The 20,998-nt window shown below is 47.4% G+C and overlaps 1 protein-coding gene across 1 annotated transcript in view; it reads right to left on the bottom strand.

The window, feature by feature from the left end:
- LHX1 (LIM homeobox 1) overlaps positions 1–16,295 on the bottom strand; it is a 54,372-nt gene extending 38,077 nt beyond the window's left edge. The window contains exon 1 of the mRNA XM_053366729.1: positions 14,600–16,295. Coding sequence (XP_053222704.1) covers positions 14,600–14,769 — 170 coding nt within the window. The 5' untranslated portion in view covers positions 14,770–16,295. The remainder of the gene's footprint in view (positions 1–14,599) is intronic.
- Positions 16,296–20,998: the final 4,703 nt, after the last annotated feature.

The following is a 20,998-nucleotide window of genomic DNA, read 5'->3' as shown; positions in this document are numbered from 1 at the left end:
TCAAACATTAAAAACTTCTCTAAACAGAGCTGCCTTCAGATGTCTTCTAAATGTCATATAGTTGTTTATTTCTTTGACGTCTGATGGGAGGGCGTTCCACAGGGCGGGTGCCACTACCGAGAAGGCCCTCTGCCTGGTTCCCTGTAACTTCACTTCTCGCAGTGAGGGAACCGCCAGAAGGCCCTCAGCGCTGGACCTCAGTGTCTGGGCTGAATGGCATGGCTTTTCTAAATCAGCGACGTCGCTGGAAAATAGGGACACTTGGAGGGTCTGCAATGGGGACTAGCCACAATGGCGGCATTCCCCCCCCCCACACACTTTTGAAGACAGGAAATGCCTCTGAATGCCAGTTCCTGGGGGCTTCAAGTGGGGAGAGCCACTGAGAGAATAGGATGCTGGACCAGATGGGCCATTGGCCAAATCCTCATGAACTTATAGCTGGCTAGAACCCTGAACAGGAATACTCTATACTGCAGCACTTTGTTGCAGGCCACACATCTAAGCTAAATTTCCAAACAACTGTACGGTCCTTAAAAAGGATGGAGGTATTTTGGAGTTTTTTTGAGAGTTATTTCAAGACTGTTTTGGTGGGAATGGAACAAGGGTCTCCGGTGGAGAAAGAGGACATTGTGGTGGCTAATATAACCAGCTGCTTCCGCTCCCTAACTCCTATGTACTTAATAGCTACTCAGCAGACAGAAATTCAACAGGAGATGCTTTTTTCTTGATCCCATCATTGCCTCTCCCTGCAGGGATATGTTTTCCCAGCTAAGCTGCTGTCCATCCTGAAGCACTGCATTAGAAAGAAAAGGCAACTGAAATTATGAAAAATAACTGAAGAAAAGAGGTTCAGATAGGCTGGCTTGTGGTGAAATAGGACAGGCCGCCTTCTAAGGCTCTGTGGTAACCTGGATGAATAACAAGATGAATGACAAAGCAAATTGCTCCTTTGGGTCCAGGACTGGTGTGGCCTAGGCTCTAATCCTAGTTTATCAAGCCTTTGCGGCAGCTAGACTGGTGATGGGGAGCATAGCTGTCAACTTTCCCCTTTTCTTGCGAGGAATCCTATTCGGAATAAGGGAATTTCCCTTTAAAAAAGGGAAACGTTGACAGCTATGACTGGGAGTGGCCGCTGAGACCACATAACACCGGTCTTGAAAGACCTACATTGGCTCCCAGTATGTTTCCGAGCACAATTCAAAGTGTTGGTGCTGACCTTTAAAGCCCTAAATGGCCTTGGCCCGGTATACCTGAAGGAGTGTCTCCATCCTCATCGTTCTGCCCGGACACTGAAGTCCAGCACTGAGGGCCTTCTGGTGGTTCCCTCACTGTGAGAAGCAAAGCTACAGGGAACCAGGCAGAGGGCCTTCTTGGTAGTGGCGCCCGCCCTGTGCAATGCCCTCCCATCAGATGTCAAAGAAATAAACAACTACCAGACTTTTAGAAGACATCTGAAGGCAGCCCTGTTCAGGGAAGTTTTTAATGTGGGACATTTTAATGTATTTTTAATCTTTGTTGGAAGCCGCCCAGAATGGCTGGGGAAACCCAGCCAGATGGGCGGGGTACAAATAAATTATTATTATTATTATTATTATTATTATTATTATTATTATTATTATTATTAGCATGCAGAAGGTCCCAGGTTCAATCTCTGGCATCTCCAGATCAGGGTAGGAGAGAGACCCTGCCTGAAACCATGGAGAGCTGCTGCCAGCCAGTGTTGACAACATTGAGCTAAATGGCCCAATGATTTGACTTAGTAGAAGGTCGTTTTTAAGGTTCCTGCTTTATTAGCTTTTCAACAGACCCCGGGCACATTTTTTAAAAATTATTATTATTATTATTATTATTATTATTATTATTATTATTATTATTGTTATTATTATTGTTATTATTATTAAACTTGCTTTTTAACCTGAGGTTCCAAATAGCTTTGTTTTAACTGCTGCTGTTCTCATGTCAGAATGTTGTAACTCTTTCAGTGTGGCTTTGTTTCGATCAAGTGCTTTAGGGTTTCAATGTAAATTTTTGAAATAAATGTTTGAAACAAACAGACCCATGTTGTGCACAAAGTGTGTATCATGGGAGGGAAGCTGCAAATACTTCTACCACTAATGACAATTAATTTATATATAATTAATGTATATACCGCTTATAGGACAACAGGGCTTCCAAGCACTTTACAACTGTAAAACCAACATACCATTAAAATATGCAGTGGCAGTTCAAATGGGGCATTTAAGCACCCTCAGTTAAAATACTGCAGTAAGACAAACCATTCGAAAGCATAGCAATTAAAAGCAATTAAAAACGATAAAGCTCAGTTCAGGGGGATGCTTATCTATTGATGCCAAAATAGGCTGCCGAGCTTTTACTGAATACTGAAAATTCCTCATCCCATTCTGCACCTTGTCATCCTAGGTTAAAATAAGGACACTTTGTGCTTCCCAAATTTTGAAAAAGCACAGATATTTTACAGAGGGGGCCTAGGCAGAGTCTGTGTGCCTGTCCTCTTATTTGCATCTCCGCTCAGAAGTGCTGAAAAGCTTCCCATTCAGCCCCCGTAGCAAAGTGTCCCTGGCTCAGAGCCCAAACGCCACCATCCCTTGTTATTAGGCTTCCCAGCGAACCAGGGGGAAAACAAAAACAGAAAACCCTCGCCTGCTTTGCTCCTGCGCCAAGCAGCACAACATGATCTGCAGGAAAACCAGCTGATGAATTTTGTTCCTGGCCTAAAGATAACGAGCAACACCTGTTAATATCTGCTGGGCAGGTTGCTTCTGGAAAGCACAAGAGCAAAGGCAGATTTCAAAAAAATATTTTAAAAATCTGGCAAACCCAGATTTCTTCCTCTAGCCTTTCCCTTCCTTCTCGTTTCCCTGCAAGGTTGAAATCTGGACTGCAGGTTCCTACGGGCTGAAGCCTGGTCCTTTTTTGTTTTATGTCCCACCCCAAAGTGTGACATGGACAGACATATTTAATAAGGAACATTCCCTCTATTCCTGATGCGCAGCCGGCGCAGACCATTCCTTTATGTTGCCAAAAGGGCGCCATCCATGCACGAGAATGGGAGGCATCAGCAACCTTGAAGCGCAACCCTGAGGTTTGCGTTAAGAACAAAAACCCATGGAAGGAACTCTTTTTAAAAATCCAGCCAAGAGACTATGGGTTTAGTGGTGTGGTTTTTTGGGGTGGGTGGGATTGGAAAACTGGGCAGGAGGTGGAATGGAATGGAGGATGCTGAAGCTGGGTACAGTAGAACCTCGGGTTACACACGCTTCAGGTTACAGACGCTTCAGGTTAAAGACTCCGCTAACCCAGAAATAGTACCTCGGGTTAAGAACTTTGCTTCAGAATGAGAACAGAAATCGCGGCGTCAGCGGGAGGCACCATTAGCTAAAGTGGTACCTCAGGTTAAGAACAGTTTCAGGTTAAGAACGGACCTCCAGAACGAATTCGGTTCTTAACCCTGTATTCTACTCTAACATTTTGTTTCTATTCGCTTTATTTATTTATTTGGGGTAGTGTGGAATGAAGTACGCTGAAGTGGAACATTTCCCTCTCAAGCGCTGAGATCAGTGGAGAATGCCCTGTTGCTTGTTCCATTGCCCTCAGAAGCTTGGGGTGGCAGTTGCAGCCCAGCACCTAAGTTGTGGAACTCCGCACCGAGGCGCAAGGAGAGATTCCACCCCTTTACCTTGCCTTTGGGCCCCTGAGATGTACGTTTTAAGGACCCATTTTATTTTTTGTGATTGTAAGTTGTCTTTAAATATTGCATAGTATTGTATTTAAATATTATTTCTGTGTTTTAATTGCTGTAAACTGCCCTGGGAGCTTTGGGAGAAGGGCAGGTAAGACATAGTGATAATAATAATAATAATAATAATAATAATAATAATAATAATAATAATAATACACTGCAATACAGATCTACGCCATATACTTAAAGCAAACCCAACACATATTTAAAGCACCCAGAAAAGAATAATGTGATCTGTAGTTTCCCCTCAAGGAGATGCAATTTCTAGCACCCCTTAACAAACTACAACTCCCAGGATCCTTTAAGGCAGGCTTCCGCAACCTCGGCCCTGCCAGATGTTTTGAGACTATAATTCCCATCATCCCTGACCACTGGCCCTGCTAGCTAGGGATCATGGGAGTTGTAGGCCAAAAACATCTGGAGGGCCGAGGTTGAGGAAGCCTGCTTCAAGGGAAGCCATGTGCATTTTGAATGTATGGTGTGGAACAGGCTCCAACACCATCTGCTTCCCGCATAAACTTGCCCTTCTTGGGAAAACGAAAGTACCAATAATCCTGTTTACCTTCACCTCCCACCCAAGGGATTCCCTAGCTGGTTTGAGGCATTTCAGCCGCTGTTCTAAAAGTATTTCTATGGAAATAAGAGTGATCAACAGCTGGGGATATGCCGCCCTAGAACCTGTTTTCTACAGTATGACTTGGCTGTAGAAGCAATGGAAATAATCTTCAGAGGCTGTGCTGAGCATCTCTTTCTGGCTAGAAGCAGCTGCTAATAAGGATAATAGGAGGAGCCTGGAGGGAGGAAGTCAGGTTCAAGCAGCAAGGAGCCTGCATACCCAGCAAATCTGAATTTGGGTTAATGAGATTCTGGGGTGCAGAGTGTAGCTTCCAGGCAAGGCTACAACCCCAGTACTTTATTCTCAAAGTTTAAGCACTGCCTACCTCACAGGGTTGTTGGGTGGACATTGCAGAAAAAACAGGGGCGGAAGCAAGAGGATTGTAAAGTTCTACATTGCTTCTCTTATTTATTATTTGGATCAATTTCTATGTGGTTCCAGTGGTCCCTTGGACAAGGGTCTAGAATCCCAAGCTTCTTTGAACCCGGAGAGTCCTAGAGGCTCCCAGAGGAGCTCCTAGATGAACAAAAAGGGAAAAAAGGAGGGGAGGGGGCAATCTCTGCATCCTGAGGTTTACAATCTATATTCTATAAAGTCACAACATAAAAGGAAAATTGATTGGGGAGGGAGGAGGAAAAAAGCAAACTCAGGTAGAAATTATTAGAAATATGAAGATGTTGTTTTTAACTGTCATACATCTAGGGCCTAATAATGCTGACGCACCAGACTAAGCTACAGAAATATTAATAAATGGTCACATATACAGGATTACAAAGAAGAGCAATGAAAGAAACATAGGAACTACAAATTAATGAACTAAACATGGGAACACAAAAAGCTGCCTTGTACCAATCAAGTCAGGCCATTACTCTCTCTAGCTCAGTATTATTTACCCCAAGTGGCAGCGGCTCTCCAGGGTTTCAAACGAGAGGTCTCTCCTGGCCTTGCTTGTTGTAGATTGAATTTTGGACCTCCTGCATGAGAAGCAGGTTCTCTTCCCATGACCCACAGCCCTTCCCCAAGCAAAGCCGCAATACTAATATTCTTGGCTTCCGAGATCTTTCAGACGCTCTTGTGCTCTGCATTCCAACCTTCCCTGCCACTCTTTCTACCCATCTTTCTAAGCTGCAAGAGAAGGGAACTGGAGAACGTAAACAAGAGTCCTGCCAAGGACCCATCTAGTCCAGGGTCCTGTTCTCCTAGTGGCTTAACCAGGTGCCCAAATGCAAAGCCCTCAAGCAGGGCTTCTGAGCGCAACAGCACACTCACATCCTGCAATTCTCAGCAACTGTTATTCAGAAGCATTCCTGCCTCTAAAAGGAAGGCAGAATGCAGCCATCATGGCCACTAACCACGGATAGCCTTGCTTTCCACAGAGAGAGGGAAGAAGGAGAGGAAACAGGCAGAGGACATTCTTATAAGCTTTCTCCAATTGTCCTCTTGCCATCTCTGGCCTTGTGGCTCCTTCCACGCCACGAATAAGAGAATCGACTGCATGTTCTCTTCCAGTTTTCATGACATCGGCTCCTTCTCCTGGGTAGGGTTAAAGGGAGCAAGGCTGCCGCCCTAACTGCCCTGTCTTACTCAGGAGTAAGTTCTGGTGAATTCAGCAGAGGGGGCGGCTTGCTCCCAGGTACACGAATGGCTAGGTCGGCCAGACTTTGTAGGCCAAAATGTATTAGCATGAATATAAATAAAAGGTTTGCTGCAGCTGTAATTGACCTGGAAAGAGGACAAGGGAGTTTGTGCAGGGAGATGGGAGAGAGGCATGCCACCGAGGACTGACACTTTTGATTAACGACGCCCTAATAAGCATTAAAGCTGAATTTGGGAGATGTGCGATGCCTTTCGACATGGCTCCCTCCGTGCCAAAAAAGAAGCAGTAGATCTCCTTGGCCAAGTGGGATGGCGTGGGTGGAAAATAACCTATCCAAAACCAAACCTCGCTTGGGATTAACCCAAAGGATGGCCTATGTCTTTGCACGCAGAAATGTCCCACAATTCAGCCCCCAACATCTCCTGCTTCAAAGGATAAGGAAACAGGTGATGGGTAAGATTCTCTCTCTGCCAGAGACATCCATAGGGAAGCCTGGTGCATTATTCTGAGCTAGATGCATTTAATACAAGGCGGCTTCATCTATTACTGTAAGGTCGTTCGAACCACCAGTTCTTCGCTTGCCCTGAGTGAGACTAGAGTAGTGCAAGGGGGGCAAGGCCCCCCCCCAAAATAATGAGCTTGTCCCCACTTGCCCCTCCCCTTTCCTGGGGTCTGTCCCCTGTCATTAACATATATTTTCCCCACACCCAGAGATGGGAGAAACGCAATTCACCCATCTAGAAATATAGTTGACCCTATTGTGCTCCCCACCCTATTTTGTCCACTATTATGGGTTGGGGTGGTGCTATGGAAAACACAGCCTTGAACGCCTTGATCCGTGCAGGTGTACGGACAAGTGAGCTCCCAGGAGGTAGGTGTGTGTGCGTCTCGCACTCAGAAGCAAGGCAAGCTTATTCGCCTCGATATTGAATCTCTCCTCCAAAAGACCTGTGCAGATCTGACTGCGCTTCTTGATCTGGTCACCCTGTATTAATGATTTAATTGATATTATCTCAATTTATTACTCGTCCTTCGCCACCAGGTCCCAGGTATCGGTTGCAACAATTTAAAATTCAGTATTAAAAATTACAATCACAACAACTGTGGTGAGGGGGCGCGCGCGTTGTTCCTGAAAGCATCGATCTCAGGTATCAATGGCCCCAAGGGATCCATCGCGGGATCTCTCCATGCCCTGCTTACTCAGGTGCAGTGCAATCTTCTACCAATGGGGACCAACCCAGGGGACTTTTGTTGACTGGATGGTCAACTTGCATCCTACTCAAAAGTAACCCCCCACTGAATACTCCCAGATAAGTTTGTGCTGGCTTAATGAGTCTTTGTTTTGATTCACGTCTCTATCCTAAAGGATGGCTAAGATGAAGAAGGGCTTTATTCCTGAATAAAAACCCTGGCAGGTCCAGACTGCAAATAGGCTCCTTTGGGGGAAATGCAAATAGAAGTGTGAGAGAAACCACAATTGTGGTCATTTCTTCACATGTTTTGCAGGGGGAAAATTAATAATAATAATAATAATAATAATAATAATAATAATGTGTACTACTAATTTTAAAATGTTATTATTTTGTATTTTGATTTGCACACACATATGTACACACACACACACACAAACACAATTTTCACCTGGATTTTTAACTGTCTCCCCAAAACACTTAAATAATTTCTCTCTCAGTTAAAGATTCCTTTATTCTCGATCCAGAATCTTCCTACTTGGCACAGCTAACAGGTTCGACCCAATGAAAGATTCCTTGCCCTTGCTTTCCAGTTCCCCACACCGAAACCCCGATCTCATCTACTCGTTTACTCGGAAGTAAGGTCGTTCCCCTCCGCCCCTTCCCAAGTAGTCAGCTGTCAGACAAGTGCGCCTAGGACTGCTATCTGAAAAATGCTTCTGGGTGGCTGCATTGCCTCCATCAGTTTAAAATACTTCGGGACAGAAGCATCTACTTCTACGCGGATTTGGGGGGGGGAACAAACTGTACGGGTTGACGGCAGCGCTAGTCCTACTCAGAGTAGACCTACCTACTGAAATTATTGGAAATGGCTATCGCGAGTCCGTTAATTTCAATGGGTCTACTCCTGAGTAGGGATACGACACCCCGATGTCATTACCTTCCATGCTGCCGGCGCGCCAGGAACGCAGCTTTAGGTTGGAACAATTGCCATGCAATGCCATGGGGCTTACTTTCGAGGAGACACGAAGCTCACCCCCCCACCACTTCAATTCTCCACTAGAGAGCTTCTATACACTGTTCATCCTACGCAGTGACATATAAGGTACCTAATCTATAGATGCAGTATATACAGTATTTGGTGTGCTGCGTATCTGTTTCTGTCTACAAATCTGCGCCAAACGACACTCCAGACAAGTTTTCCCTGACCCTGGAAGTATTCAATTAATCCTAAATATCCACGAATACGTCTGGATGCGGATATGCGTGTGCCTATAAGTTGCTGGCGGCAAATCACATCACGAAAATACATTTTTAAGCACTGTCCTATATACAATCACTTGTAAACATATGGATTGCATCCAAGTTTAGTCCTGCTCAAAGTAGACCCATTGCAACGCGGCTGACTTAGCTCCATCAACTGCGAGGGGTTTGCTCTCTGAATGGCCAAACGCTAGAGGCAACCCAACGCATCTCAGAGAGAGAAATAAGAAAAAAAGGGGGGATATTTCATTTATTCATCTAAGAGGTTTCTTCTACACGGCTTAAATATTAGCGTCTCGGAGCCGTGTGGGTAAAAACAGCCCATGGAGAGAAACCCACGGGGCTATACGAGGTCCGCTGGACCGAGATAGTCTTAGCCACAAGCCTGAAGTTCAGCGAGGAGGGGTCCGTAACGTCGCCCGTCTATTCCCCTTCTTGTCCCCAAGTGCGCAGGCAGGCAACGCGATTCAGCCAAAGTCGAAACCTTTCTCCCGCCCCATTGCTCTGAACCGCACAGGCCAGGCGCGCTTCACCGCCTCCCATTGAAACCAGCGGGTTCTTAAAACAACCACAACCAACACGCGCTTCCCTTGTGCTAGCACCGCGCGTGCACACGACCGTTTAAGATACGTGTCGGCGTTTGCCGAAGCCTGCTTCTTCTTGCGGAGGGAAGCAGGAATCAAATGCGAATTGTTTCATTAAAGGGACGAAGGAAAGACAGAGACAGAGACAATAATGCCTATTTAGCGACCTGGTTTACCTAGGAGTAAAGCCGCCTGGAAATCAAGGCGTCGAATGGGTTAGCGGGTTTAACGTTTCCCACGTGCTTCGAGCCGTGGACACACATGGTGGGCATAAAATTGGAAGGGAGCCCGTTTTACCTACTGGTTTGGCTCATGGCATCTTATCAAGCGTTTGAGTGTTGTTGGTTTTTGTATTATTATTATTATTATTATTATTATTATTATTATTATTATTTAAAAATCAGATTTCTTTATTTTTCTTCCACGGGAGAGGGTTGCTGGTGCAAAATAAAATAAAATAATTAAGGAAAAAGCGACGGGGTTGGTGAAGCTGGGAATGATTGCATACAGGAAGCCCTTTCGTCCCGCTAGCCAAGGCCGCTCGCAGAGGATTTATTGGCAACGCGGGACAAGAGGGACTAGAAACTTGACGGAAAAGCAAGGAGGCCCCAAAAGCAGAAAGAAGCAAGGCTCTCTTAGGCTAGCGCCCTCGTGTCTTTTGACACCGACAAGCCTACTCGGAAGTAAGTCCCGAGAAACTTAAAACTCCGAAGCCTAAGCGGGCGTTAGGCACCCACTGATCCAGGAACAATCCTCTTTCCCCTCTCGAGGCTGACTTGCGAGTAGACCTGCACAGGATGGCATCTTTCCATGGGGAAGGGAGGAAATCGCCTCTGGGGACCGGTGGGGGTGGTGTATTGAGGAGGGGAAAAAACAAACTAGTTTGTTTGTGGTTGTTTTATTTTGTGGGGAGGGTGCGCGATCGCTCGCAGTGAAAGAACCGAGATGAGAGGGGACAACACAGAGAGCAGGTGGATTTAGACAATGGAGACAGGTCATCCTTTTAACGAGGAACTGTCCTTCCTGGCTCCTAACATTAGTTCACCCCCCCCTCCCGCAGCCTATTTCCCCTCTGCCAAGCTCAAAGAACAGCAAGCGCCGCCGACTGAATCAGGCGCCGGGTCCCGATCTGGCGCTCCGTATTGCCGACACGGGCTGGCAGCTTCTGTCCGCGGGTTTCAGCCGGGGGACCTTTCGCCTGCACGGAGCCACGGCCCTTCCCTGGCCCTCCGGACACCACCTCTCCCTTCGCTGCTTTTATTCCCTTTCCGCGCTGAGATCTTTCCTCCCTCGCCTCGCTTCCTCCTGCAGCTCTTTTGTCTCCACCGCGCTTTTTATTCTGGGTGCCACGTTCTTTTTGGCCAGCCATATTTCCCCTCCCTTCTCTTTAAACATTTCCTTTTTTTATTATTTTTACAAGGCCGGTAGGAACCAGAGGAACTTACTCCCGAGTAAACATGCCTCGGACCGCGCTGTGATCCATCCATCCATCCTCTCACTTATGTGCATCTCTTTTACGCGCTCCGCTCTCCAGACCCGAAAGGGTTTCCAGAGCGCCAGCTAACTATTTAAATCTTTTTTGTTTGCTCAGTCAGCCCCCACAATTCTTTTATTTCTACCCCCCCAACCCTGTGCTCTGGGTTCCCCTTTCCGCTTTCTCTAGACTGCGCTGACTTCGGCGGAGCCTTTTGCAGAGCCGCTTCGGCAGAATCGAGGCTTCGGCCCATTTCAAACCACAGGAAGGCGGCCGATGGACGGGGCCTCCGTCTTAGGAAGTTCTCGGCCGATGGACTGGACTTTTCCTTTCCTCCCGCCTTGGGAAGTTAAAAAAAAACCCCGACTTCTTTCCCCTCAAATACTCTTCCCAGTCTTGGAAACTCAGGTTTGCCATCTCCACCCTAACTCTTGCGGTTAGATGGGTAAGGAATGTGTGTCCGTCCAAGTGACTTTACTCAGAGTAGACCCATTGGACTTAATGGACCTCAGTGTCCATTCATTTCAGCGTGTCCCCTGCGGGAGGGATCAACACAGATCAAGGGGTTCCTGGGATCTAGACGTGTGAAAACAAGGATTCCAAGTCGCCCGCGCGGGTGCAAAGTGAATTCTTAGATCAGCTGCGGGTGGCGGAGAGAGGACGGGACCCTAGTGCGTGCCTGTCCGTGTGGACACGCAGGCACCAATCGCTTCGTCAGCCGGAAACGCATTTCCTTATTGAGATCTAGTTATCACCCGGCTTATTCACAGCAAACAAGCAGAGGGATTGTGCACAAGGCGCAAATCCTCGCATTAGGAACCCGCTTCCTTCGCTCGTCTGGAGTTTGGAATTTGCAAAGACAAGGAGGGAGATTTCCTAGGTGAATTCTTACACCTCTCCCAATACACACAGCCCCCGTGTGTGCTCTAAGTCGGCAGGAGAAAATAACTTCTACAGAGTGGCTGGGGAAACCCAGCCAGGTTGGTGCGGTATAAACAATAAAAATATTATTATTAATAATTATTATTGTGTGTAGGCGTGTTTTTGTAAGCCGACCCCACGCCTAAGAGAACGCTACATAAGCAAAAGTCGGGTTTCTTCCGCCGCCCCCCAGTCCATTGCCGGTTTAATTTTTGCTAAACTCCGAAAGTAGCTGGCAAATAAAATAAATTGGGAATTAAGAGGAGAACATCTCTCTAGAATGAGTTAAGTGGGGGTGGTTGCCTAAAGGCGCGAGCCAACCTAAACTCACCATTTGAAAGGGGGAAACCCCCACGTACGTTTACTCAGGAGTAAGTGCCATTGCACAAGGCCTTGCTCCACTTGCCTGGGAATAAGTCGATTTGAACTCAACGGCACTTACTTCTGAGTAGAAGGAAAGACCCCGCTGTTCACCTCCCGGATTTTTACTAAGTTTGTAACCACCAACGTGTTTACTCAAAAGCCCGACTGAGTTCAATGGCGTTTACTCTCCAGTCGGTGAAATTAGGATCGCAGCATTTAGAAGTCCCTAGCTTTTTGGAAGGGACATGTGTTTAGATTTTCTCCCCTGCCCCAGCCCTTCAGATAATCCTGTTTCTGTTGCCTGTCGGGTCAAAGTCCTTCCTTTGGATAAAATGCTCCCCGAAAGCTTAACGCGTAAAAAGGTATTATTTACTCGAGCGTTTGCTTACAGTGGAGGACGAAGCTCGTTTCACTTAACGCGCTTTAAAAAAATATCTTATTACGTTAATTTATATACCGCTTCCATGCGCCAAAATGTCATATTATCACGATTATTATTTTATTGCATAAAAGCACATTTAAAAATTCTCCTGTCTCGTGCATCGTTTTTAATAACCTTCTGAGCCTCAACGGAATTCTTATAAAACAAAAATAAACAGGAGACATATTTTCCTCTGGTGTTTTTTTGTTTTTAAAGTTGGTCTCCCGCCCACCTTATTTAAATTGCCCAAAATGCTGTTTACTATCATTTTAATTACGATTATTAAGAAACAAAGAATGCCGTTAAAAGGAAGCCTCCTTGGAAGGATAGCAAGACGAAATATTGGCCAGACGGGGAGCATCATTCAATTTCGCAGGGCGAGGGGAGGAGAAGGATGTGTTTGATCGGGTTTGGGTTTTTTTGCTCTTTTTAAACACCTAAAAGAAGCCCAGTTTTCAAAAGAAGCGCTTTATGGTATCAGGATGGGCTGTGATCGTGGCGTATTTTTCCACTGAGAAAGAAACCTGGGCAATTCAAGGTCAATCCCTCCTTCCCCTCTCGTACAAACCTTTTGTTTATATATTTACTCTCGGACCTTTTTCTTTGATCATAAAAAGAGTGGATTTAGCAGTGATCTTCCTCTCGCGATTGAATCGATGGGCGCCGAAAGGAAACCGATGCCAACCCCGCCTCTTGCACGTTGTTACGAAATTGGAAAGGAAAACAGAAAATGATATGCAAAAGTCCTTTCCCCGCCTTTGAGGAAGGTGCTGCTAGGAGGTTTAATCTAATCTATTTATCTATCTATCCATTCATCCTGTTAGATTTACCTGTATCTGACCACACACACAAGCACACGTATATAAGCACATCATGGGTTGTATTCAGCGAAGCTGTACTCTTAGTAGACCTACTGAAACGAACGAAGTTTGCCATGCTCGTTAAATTCAGTGGGTCTCCTCAGAGTAAGGCTTCCGCTCACTTATCGTGATAACGTCGACTGAGTTATTTTATATCTCCGGTATGAAAACCAGGCAGATTTGAAGAACTGGGTTCTGAACATTGGGGGGGGGGGGAATACAGGAGTTTCCTTTCTTAAAAAAACTTTTTAAAATTCCAGTGATTCCGCTTTCTCCCTTCTGTCCTTTGTTTGATTTAGGAAAAAGGCCATATACGGTGATGAGATTTGGCGATTGGGGGCGGAGGGGGGGGGGAGAGAAGGGAAGTGTGACTTGTTAAAGTGGGTCATATTAGAAACGCCCGCAGACAGAGATTTCCCGAATTGAACTTTGCAGAAAGTCCAGCCCCCCCCCTTGTCCTGAGAGGCGGGCGGGAGAAGAGAGAGAGAAAATCATTTTCTTTTTTAAGGTCACCCTCCCTTTTCCCAGGCACTGATTGACAGCTGACACAGCCATCAGTTCTCGCTTGCTACTCTAGAACAAAGGCCCGCTGGAGAAAAACATACGAGCCTCTCTACGCATAATGGATCCCGCATTTTCTTATAGTTGCAGTTAATAATAATAATAATAATAATAATAATAATAATAATAATAATAATAATAATGTACTGCACGAAACACAAATATCCTTGCCCTGAGGACTGATCACCCTGTCCTCCCCCAAATATTTTATCCAGGCAATAATTTTTTTTAAAAGGGGTCTTAGAAAGTCTAAGTCCGTTTGCGTCTGGTTGTGGTGGTGGAAAAAGCGCTTTTGTACATGTTCAGAGGCCGGGTAGTTCCGTCAGGTATCCTGGGGCCAGAAAGCCTGGCACTTCAAAGAGGGCCCGGGGCGGATAGGAAAGCCCGGAAGGTATCGTTTTATTTTTTTTTGGGGGGGCAAGCGAAACCTGGTACTGACTGCTCCTCTCTTTTACGCACATAAAGTGGTTTGTAATGTTGGGGGCGGGCGGGAAGCAGGAGAAAAGTTTCAGGCATGGTACCTTAACTTGGACGGGATGCTGCGGAGGTGGGTTAGTGGAATAACCCCTCCCTGCTACCCAAAGTTGATGAACAGGGCAATCTCCGGCGTGTTTAGGGGGACGTAGTCCCACTGTGTTTAACAGGGCTCAACCCCAGGAGGACGCACACGAGCTGCGACCCTACTCACGCCGGAGTAGGCGTGCAAGCTGCGATCCTAGATGCACCCACCCAGGAATAAGCATGGAAGCCGCGATCCTATGCACGCTTCCTTAGACGCAAGCATGCGAGCTGCGACCCCCAGACACCCTTGCGCAGTCCTAAAACGCGCTTCCCTAGGGCCAAGCGCGCAAGGGCAGATTCCCCCGGGAGCAAACCTCACGGAACACAGTGGGCTCACTCCCTAGTAAACACATAGTATACACAGAAAGTGAGACAAAAGAGACCATCCCTTCCCCCCTCCAAAAAAATCCAAAAAGTTTTGGACTCACCTAAAAAAGTCGTTTTTACAGTAAAGCTTCCCTTCCCTGGAGAAACACTTCTCGGTCAGGTTGCATTTACATTCACAGCACTGAACGCATTTGACGTGCCAAGCGCGGTCCAAAACGTTCAAGAGGAAGCGGTCTAGGATGGGTCTTTTGCAACCGGCACAGTGAACCATTGTCTTTGGTTAGGGGGGCGGGCGGGTGGTTGGGGGCTGTGGCTGTGGCGCTGGGTATGTCGTCGTGAGTTGTTGTTTTTTTTGTGTGTGTTTTTTGGAGGCGGAGTAGGATCAAAAGTTTGCAAGCAAGGCTGGAGGAGGCAGGCGGGCAGGCGACGCTTTTCCTTCCCAGATGTCCACAGCAGAGGCAGAAATCGATGCCCAAAACAAGCACCCCAAAACACACCCGGGTGTGTGGGTGGGTGTACGGAAGACCCTCCCAGGCTCGGAGCTTTTGAAAAACCTTCACGTTGGAGCAAGCTGTCTGCAGAAGTTGATCTTCTCAACGAAGTCCCGGCGGGAACATCAAACTCAAAAGCCAACGATCATCACCATCATCAACAACATCAATAAATCTTCTCTTTGAAAAAATCTTCCAAAAATTAAAAACTCCAGCGTCCAGAGGAGGCCAGGCTGGCGGCTCAAGAACCAGGGACTGAAGCTAATCTTCTTCGTGGCCTTTTTCTGGTGGCTGAGGTTGTTGCCAGATAAAAAAGCCTTCTTCAAGAACCTGAATTATTATTATTATTAATAATAATAACGAATGAGAGCAATCGAGGAGGCCAAATCAGGTGCTGTCAGTATGCTGGAAGGTAAAGGAGCATGGGGGGGGGGTGGAGGTGGAAACAAAGGAGTCCTCGCAGGTTTGAGGTAGAGCAGTCAGAGGTCAAAGTGCAAGTCACATCAGAGCCCCCTCCCCAACATTAAAAAAAAAAATCGTCCGAAATCATAGGCTGCAATGCTTGGGGCATCTCAAAACGAGGAGCCTTGGGGGGTCTCAAGAAAAGGGAGAGAGAGGAGATATTTTGAGGAGCCAGAGAGGAAGGGATGGTGAGGAGGGGAGAGAAATATGATGTCTGCTATATAAATAGAACGATGCTCATATTAGGAAATCGAGCGGGAGGGGGAAGCGCAAGGTCTCCCCCCTCTCTCGGGACAAAATCAAAACAAAAACAATTTCCCCCCTAATTTTATTTTAAGAACACCCCCAGATCGGTGCTGATAATCGCCCTCCTCCCTTTTCTATAATATAAAATCCTTTGGGGGTGGGGGGTGGGGTAAGGTAAGCAACCAACAGCGACCAGCAGCAGTTCCCTTACCCCTATGGGCTCGGAGGGAGTCCAGGAGTCAAAAACTCTTTGGCCCGGTCCATGGGGACGCGCTTGATGCGGGGCTGGCTTGGCGAGGACGTTCCGGGGCTGCTGAGGACATCCAGCAGGTCCCCCAACCTCTTAAAAAAGAATAATAATAAAAATCGAATTAAAGGAGCTCTTCCCCTGAGTCTCTTCCTGGCCGATGCTGGAGGCGAGGGGACGAGGCCTCTGGCAGGCGGAGCTGCCTGTGCTTTTGCTGCTGCTGCTGCTCCGGGCTCTCCAGTCCCGCGCGCGCCTCGCTCTGCCTCCTTTCCCGGGCTGCTGCTGCCGCTGCCGTCGCCACCGCCGCTGCTCCTTCCAGCCTCGCTATAGTCTGCATGTTGGCCGCCGCCTCCACGCCGGAGCCTTATGCAGGGACCCGCCACGTCACCGCCGCCGGCGCCCAATCCGAGGGCGCCCCTCTCGCCCCGCCCTCCCCTCGCCCATCATCAGAGGCTCCTCGGCGAGACCCCGCGCGCGGCAGGCGGAGGAGGAGGCCAGCCGGGGAGCCCGGCCCGGAGCCCGACGGCGCGGACGCCGCTCCCACCAGGTGCGCTGCTGCGCTCGCGCGCTCGGACGGGGCGGACAGAGCAGGGTTGGGGGCTGTTTAGGATGGGGAGAAGGAGGAGGATCCTGGGTGAGAGAGGACTAGGAGGAGGAGGAGAAGGAGAGAAGGGGCTGCCTGCGTCCTCCTCTCTCCTCGCGCTCTTCTTCGCCGAAGTTGATGGAGATGGAGAGGGGGGAACTTTCGGGAGAGTTTGAGCCCGAGGATCGGGAGGGGTCAACCCTCTGCACCCGCCGCCCCAGACGGTAGGTCCTTTCGGAGAAGAGCTGCAGGCGAGTCGTGTTGTTGTATTCATGTTGTTGTTGTTTAGTCATTTTGTCGTGTCCGACTCTTCGTGACCCCATGGACCAGAGCGCGCCAGGCACTCCTGTCTTCCACTGCCTCCCGCAGTTTGGTCAAACTCATGCTGGTTGCTTCGAGAACACTGTCCAACCACCTCGTCCTCTATCGTCCCCTTCTCCTTGTGCCCTCCATCTTTCCCAGCATCAGGGTCTTTTCCAGGGAGTCTTCTCTTCTGATGAGGTGGCCAAAGTATTGGAGCCTCAGCTTCAGAATCTGTCCTTGCAGTGAGCACTCAGGGCTGATTTCCTTCAGAATGGATAGGTTTGATCTTCTTGCAGTCCATGGGACTCTCAAGAGTCTCCTCCAGCACCATAATTCAAAAGCATCAATTCTTCGGCGATTAGCCTTCTGTATGGTCCAGCTCTCACTTCCATACATCACTACTGGGAAAACCATAGCTTTAAAGATAGGCATGTGTGTGTGTGTGTGTGTGTGTATCTTTATTTTTCCTTTTTAAAAGGGGTTGCATCGAACTAGGAACGTAGGCAATCATGCCTTATACAAAGCCAGACCCATTTGGTCCACTTGAGGTCAATATTGTCCACACGGACTGGCAGCCGCCCTCCCCAGGGTTTCAGGCGAGGGAGACGCCTGGAATCGATGTTGGGACCAGCTCGGGGGCTGTGCTGTCTAGTGGACCCGTGGAAAGCGCTCGCGTGGGTTTCGAGGGGTCTGCTCTGAGCGCGGCTAAGGTTGGGGCGCAACTTCTCGACCTGCTCGGAGCTGACCCACTGAAGAAGACGGGGGACCTGCGGATTGAGGGCCATTGCTTAGAATGGCTCTACTCTCAGTAGTTAATAAATGAAGTAAGGTTTCTCTTAGCAGAAAGGGAAGGGGACATAATCGCTCGTCCGACTTGAAAGGGAGGAAACTCAACTTCATTGTATACGATTTATCTCTCTCTTTGTGTGTTTTATAAAAAGTTTAGCATTGGCAAAAGAGGTGCGTGTGGGTGTTTTGCTGAGGGTCGGGTCAAGAATCTCCTCCTAGTCTGAAATGGAAATGGGGCCTTATTACGTTGCGGGTGGGAGGCGAGACAAAGATAAAGTCTGTGTGTGTTTTGCGAGATGTCAGGGCGAAAAGACTCCTGATGTCTAGAACCTCGATTGCTGACTGCATTCTGCCTGGACTTCACAAATAGCACTCGATCCCCAAGGAGGAGATCCTGTTTGTTGCGGGGGGCGGCGGGCGGCGCACTGGGAAGGAGATCACACAGCATGCAGGCAGCTCCTTCAAAAGCCAATGTGCTGGCAGATCGAAGGGGCAGCCTCGGAGAGGACCGAGGGAGAAAGACCTCGCCATCCGCGAGGGGAAAAAAAAGGTATTTTGGAAGGAAGAACTTGAGCCCGGGAGGACGCGGGTGCAGACGTCCTGATAAGATCGTCCTCACGTTCCCTAAATCTGCAGTACTTCTAGTTTTTTTAAAAAAGGGAGTACAATGTGTATGTATGCGTACTGCGTGTATACGTGTGTCAAGTGTGCGTGCAACTAATTTTTACTCACTGAAATATATCGATACAAGTCAGGCTCGTTATTTTCAATGGCTCTAAGTCTCCCTCTCTCTGTGTGTATAAATATATATTTATAAAACATACAGTACACAAACTCTCCATGCTTTGTGAAGGATGCTGTTTTATGTGACCATTTTTGGAGGGAGGAGGGATTTCCGTGAAAGATGAACTCTTGAGCTTTGGGTTAGGCCTCGAGGCTGGAGTGAAGTGGGGGAATATATTCATCCATATATGTATCTCCCCCTTTTCCCTCCCCGTTTGTCTTCTGTACTTTTACTCATATATATATATATATATATATATATATGGGGGCTGGCCAGCCTTTGGAAATGGATGACTCGAGGAGAAGACAAAAAGATGTCTGTGTGTCGTACAAATTGCTTAATCCAGGTAGCACTTGTTGATCTGGGGGAAGGGAGGCCGGAGGCACCCCCTCTTTCCAGCCCTCACCTGCCCCCTCCCCGAAAATAGAAGTTTTAAAAGTCGATTTCCATTAACTGCAGAAACGCGAATCGCTTAAAATCTCCCCTTCTGACAAATTCCCCACCTAAAATCTTGCCGTTTTCGGTCAAGAGGCTCAAACCTCTGAGAAAACAGCCGTGTTTGTTTGTTTTTTAACAGGAGAAAGCTACATTTAAATCCCCCTCCCAGTCAAAGCCCTTCTCAAATAGAAGGCTAACAAGTTCTCGCCTTTAGGTTTACACAACATGACTAGCAAGATGAGTGGAGCCGAAGAATTTCGCAGGCAGACGGTATTCCGACACTTCTCCGGTTCGGTTTGGCTCTCCGAGCGCCAAAACAAACAAACAAGAAAAACCATAAAAATAAAAAAAATAATGAATTTAGTTGTAATTGTTTTTCACCTCGAATGACTAGAAAAAGGGATAAAATAATAATGGAAACAGAAAGATGTTGTTGCTATTAATTCTGCTAATAATAATAATAATAATATACAGTAATAATTTATGCCACCTTTAACGGTCTCATTTCTACTTATTTTAGGTTTGTTTATTTATCCTGGGGAAAAAATCGAACTCCTACATTTTCTCCTTTCTTATTATTTCGTTTTTCTAACGGAACAACATTCTTGCAAACCAAGGTTTCTCCAAAACTGCCACACAAACGGAAGTTTCCTTTTTTTCATAAAGTGAAATAGGTTTGTTCCCTAAAGTTTCTCCCCTTAGTTGGAAGGGATGTGAAACCAAGAGCATTTATTTCCCGTCTAAAATTTGCTTAGGATCCCGATGCCAGTTCTTTTAGAATGAATTATTTGCTTGGAGACCAAACATGTGGTGTTAAAACAACGGGGTGAAGGCGAAACTATGGTGTTTTAAAAACCCATGTAAAACACGCTTTTTTGGAAATAAGATTTATTGAACGCAGTAGGACTTAACTTCTGATGAGAGGCGCATAGGATTGCGCTGCTGCTGTTTCTTTTAACGTAGTCGCTCCAGAAAATACCCCACCCCCAAATGGGCAGTTTTTGCAAGCTCAAATCAATTCAAGAGATAACCTTCCTCCCCACCTCAGCTAATCTCTTGACTCTCCACCCCTAAAGTATTTCTGCTATCTTGCAAGTTTGCCATAAACTGATACATCCTGCCCCCCCCCAATAACATAGGGCGGAGTGTGAGGTTAGCAACACCCCTATTCTTCCCCCAATCACCCCTCTCAATCCGATTTACAACCTAGTGAATCCAGAGTGAAGCCTCTTTGCGCCCCCCTGTTCGAAACACGTTGCTTAGGGGAGCAGACCCAGCCCACGTTTCCCCCATGAAATCCGTTTCCAGATCTGGACCTGCGGGTGAATTCTAGAGAAACGATTAATACGGAATACTGCAGCCCGACCACCAGCAAACTAGTGAGATGCATTTACCCTTAGTTTAAGAGAATGAGATAGCTGCGATCCACAGCGAGCGTGGTTTAGGAAGAAACTCCGCGCACCCCGATAGGGACTTGCTTCCAAAGAAATATCGTTACATAAGAAGATCTGCAGGCGTTGGAAGGATTTTAGACTGCCCAAGGATTTAGCAGGGCAGCCAAGGCGCGCAGTGGGTCGGATCCTCGAACTGCTCAGACCGCGATCCTAAGCGCCTCAACAGCCCGATCCTATGTATGTTTACTCAGAAGCAAGTCGCCCTTGAGCTTTGCTCAAGAGGCGTGCCTAGGCTTCGCTGGTCGCGTCGGAGGTTTCCTAGCAGACTAGTCTCGCGATTTACCCTCTCTGAGGGCGCTCCCCTTTTACTGAAGCCAAGACAGTTTGCATTTATGAGCAAGAGGGGTTCAAACAAACGCTGGAAAAAGAAAAAAGCTTTGCATGGACAGATTCCTCGTCGAAGACGTGCCTGGAACGGATTCCGACGTCACTGTGCAGATTCCGTGTCTAAATCGTCTCTGGGACGCATTCCGACGTAACTGTGCAGATTCCGTATCTAAAGCCAGACCTAACTTTACGGATTCGGTGTCTAAGGTGTCTCTGGGTTTTGCCATTGCTTGTCTGCTTCTTGACCTTTTGCCTATGTGGGTGTAGAAAAAGGGGAGGGTTCCCCGGGGGGGGAAAGTATGGGGGTTCATAATGATTCTCACTGATTCTCCTCCCCCCCATGTAGAGAAAGAAGAGAAAGTGAGAGGGGCAGGGA

The sequence above is a fragment of the Podarcis raffonei genome, chromosome 15, assembly GCF_027172205.1.
Source record: "Podarcis raffonei isolate rPodRaf1 chromosome 15, rPodRaf1.pri, whole genome shotgun sequence".
NCBI lineage: Eukaryota > Metazoa > Chordata > Lepidosauria > Squamata > Lacertidae > Podarcis > Podarcis raffonei.
This window is presented reverse-complemented; position numbering and strand designations above follow the sequence as displayed.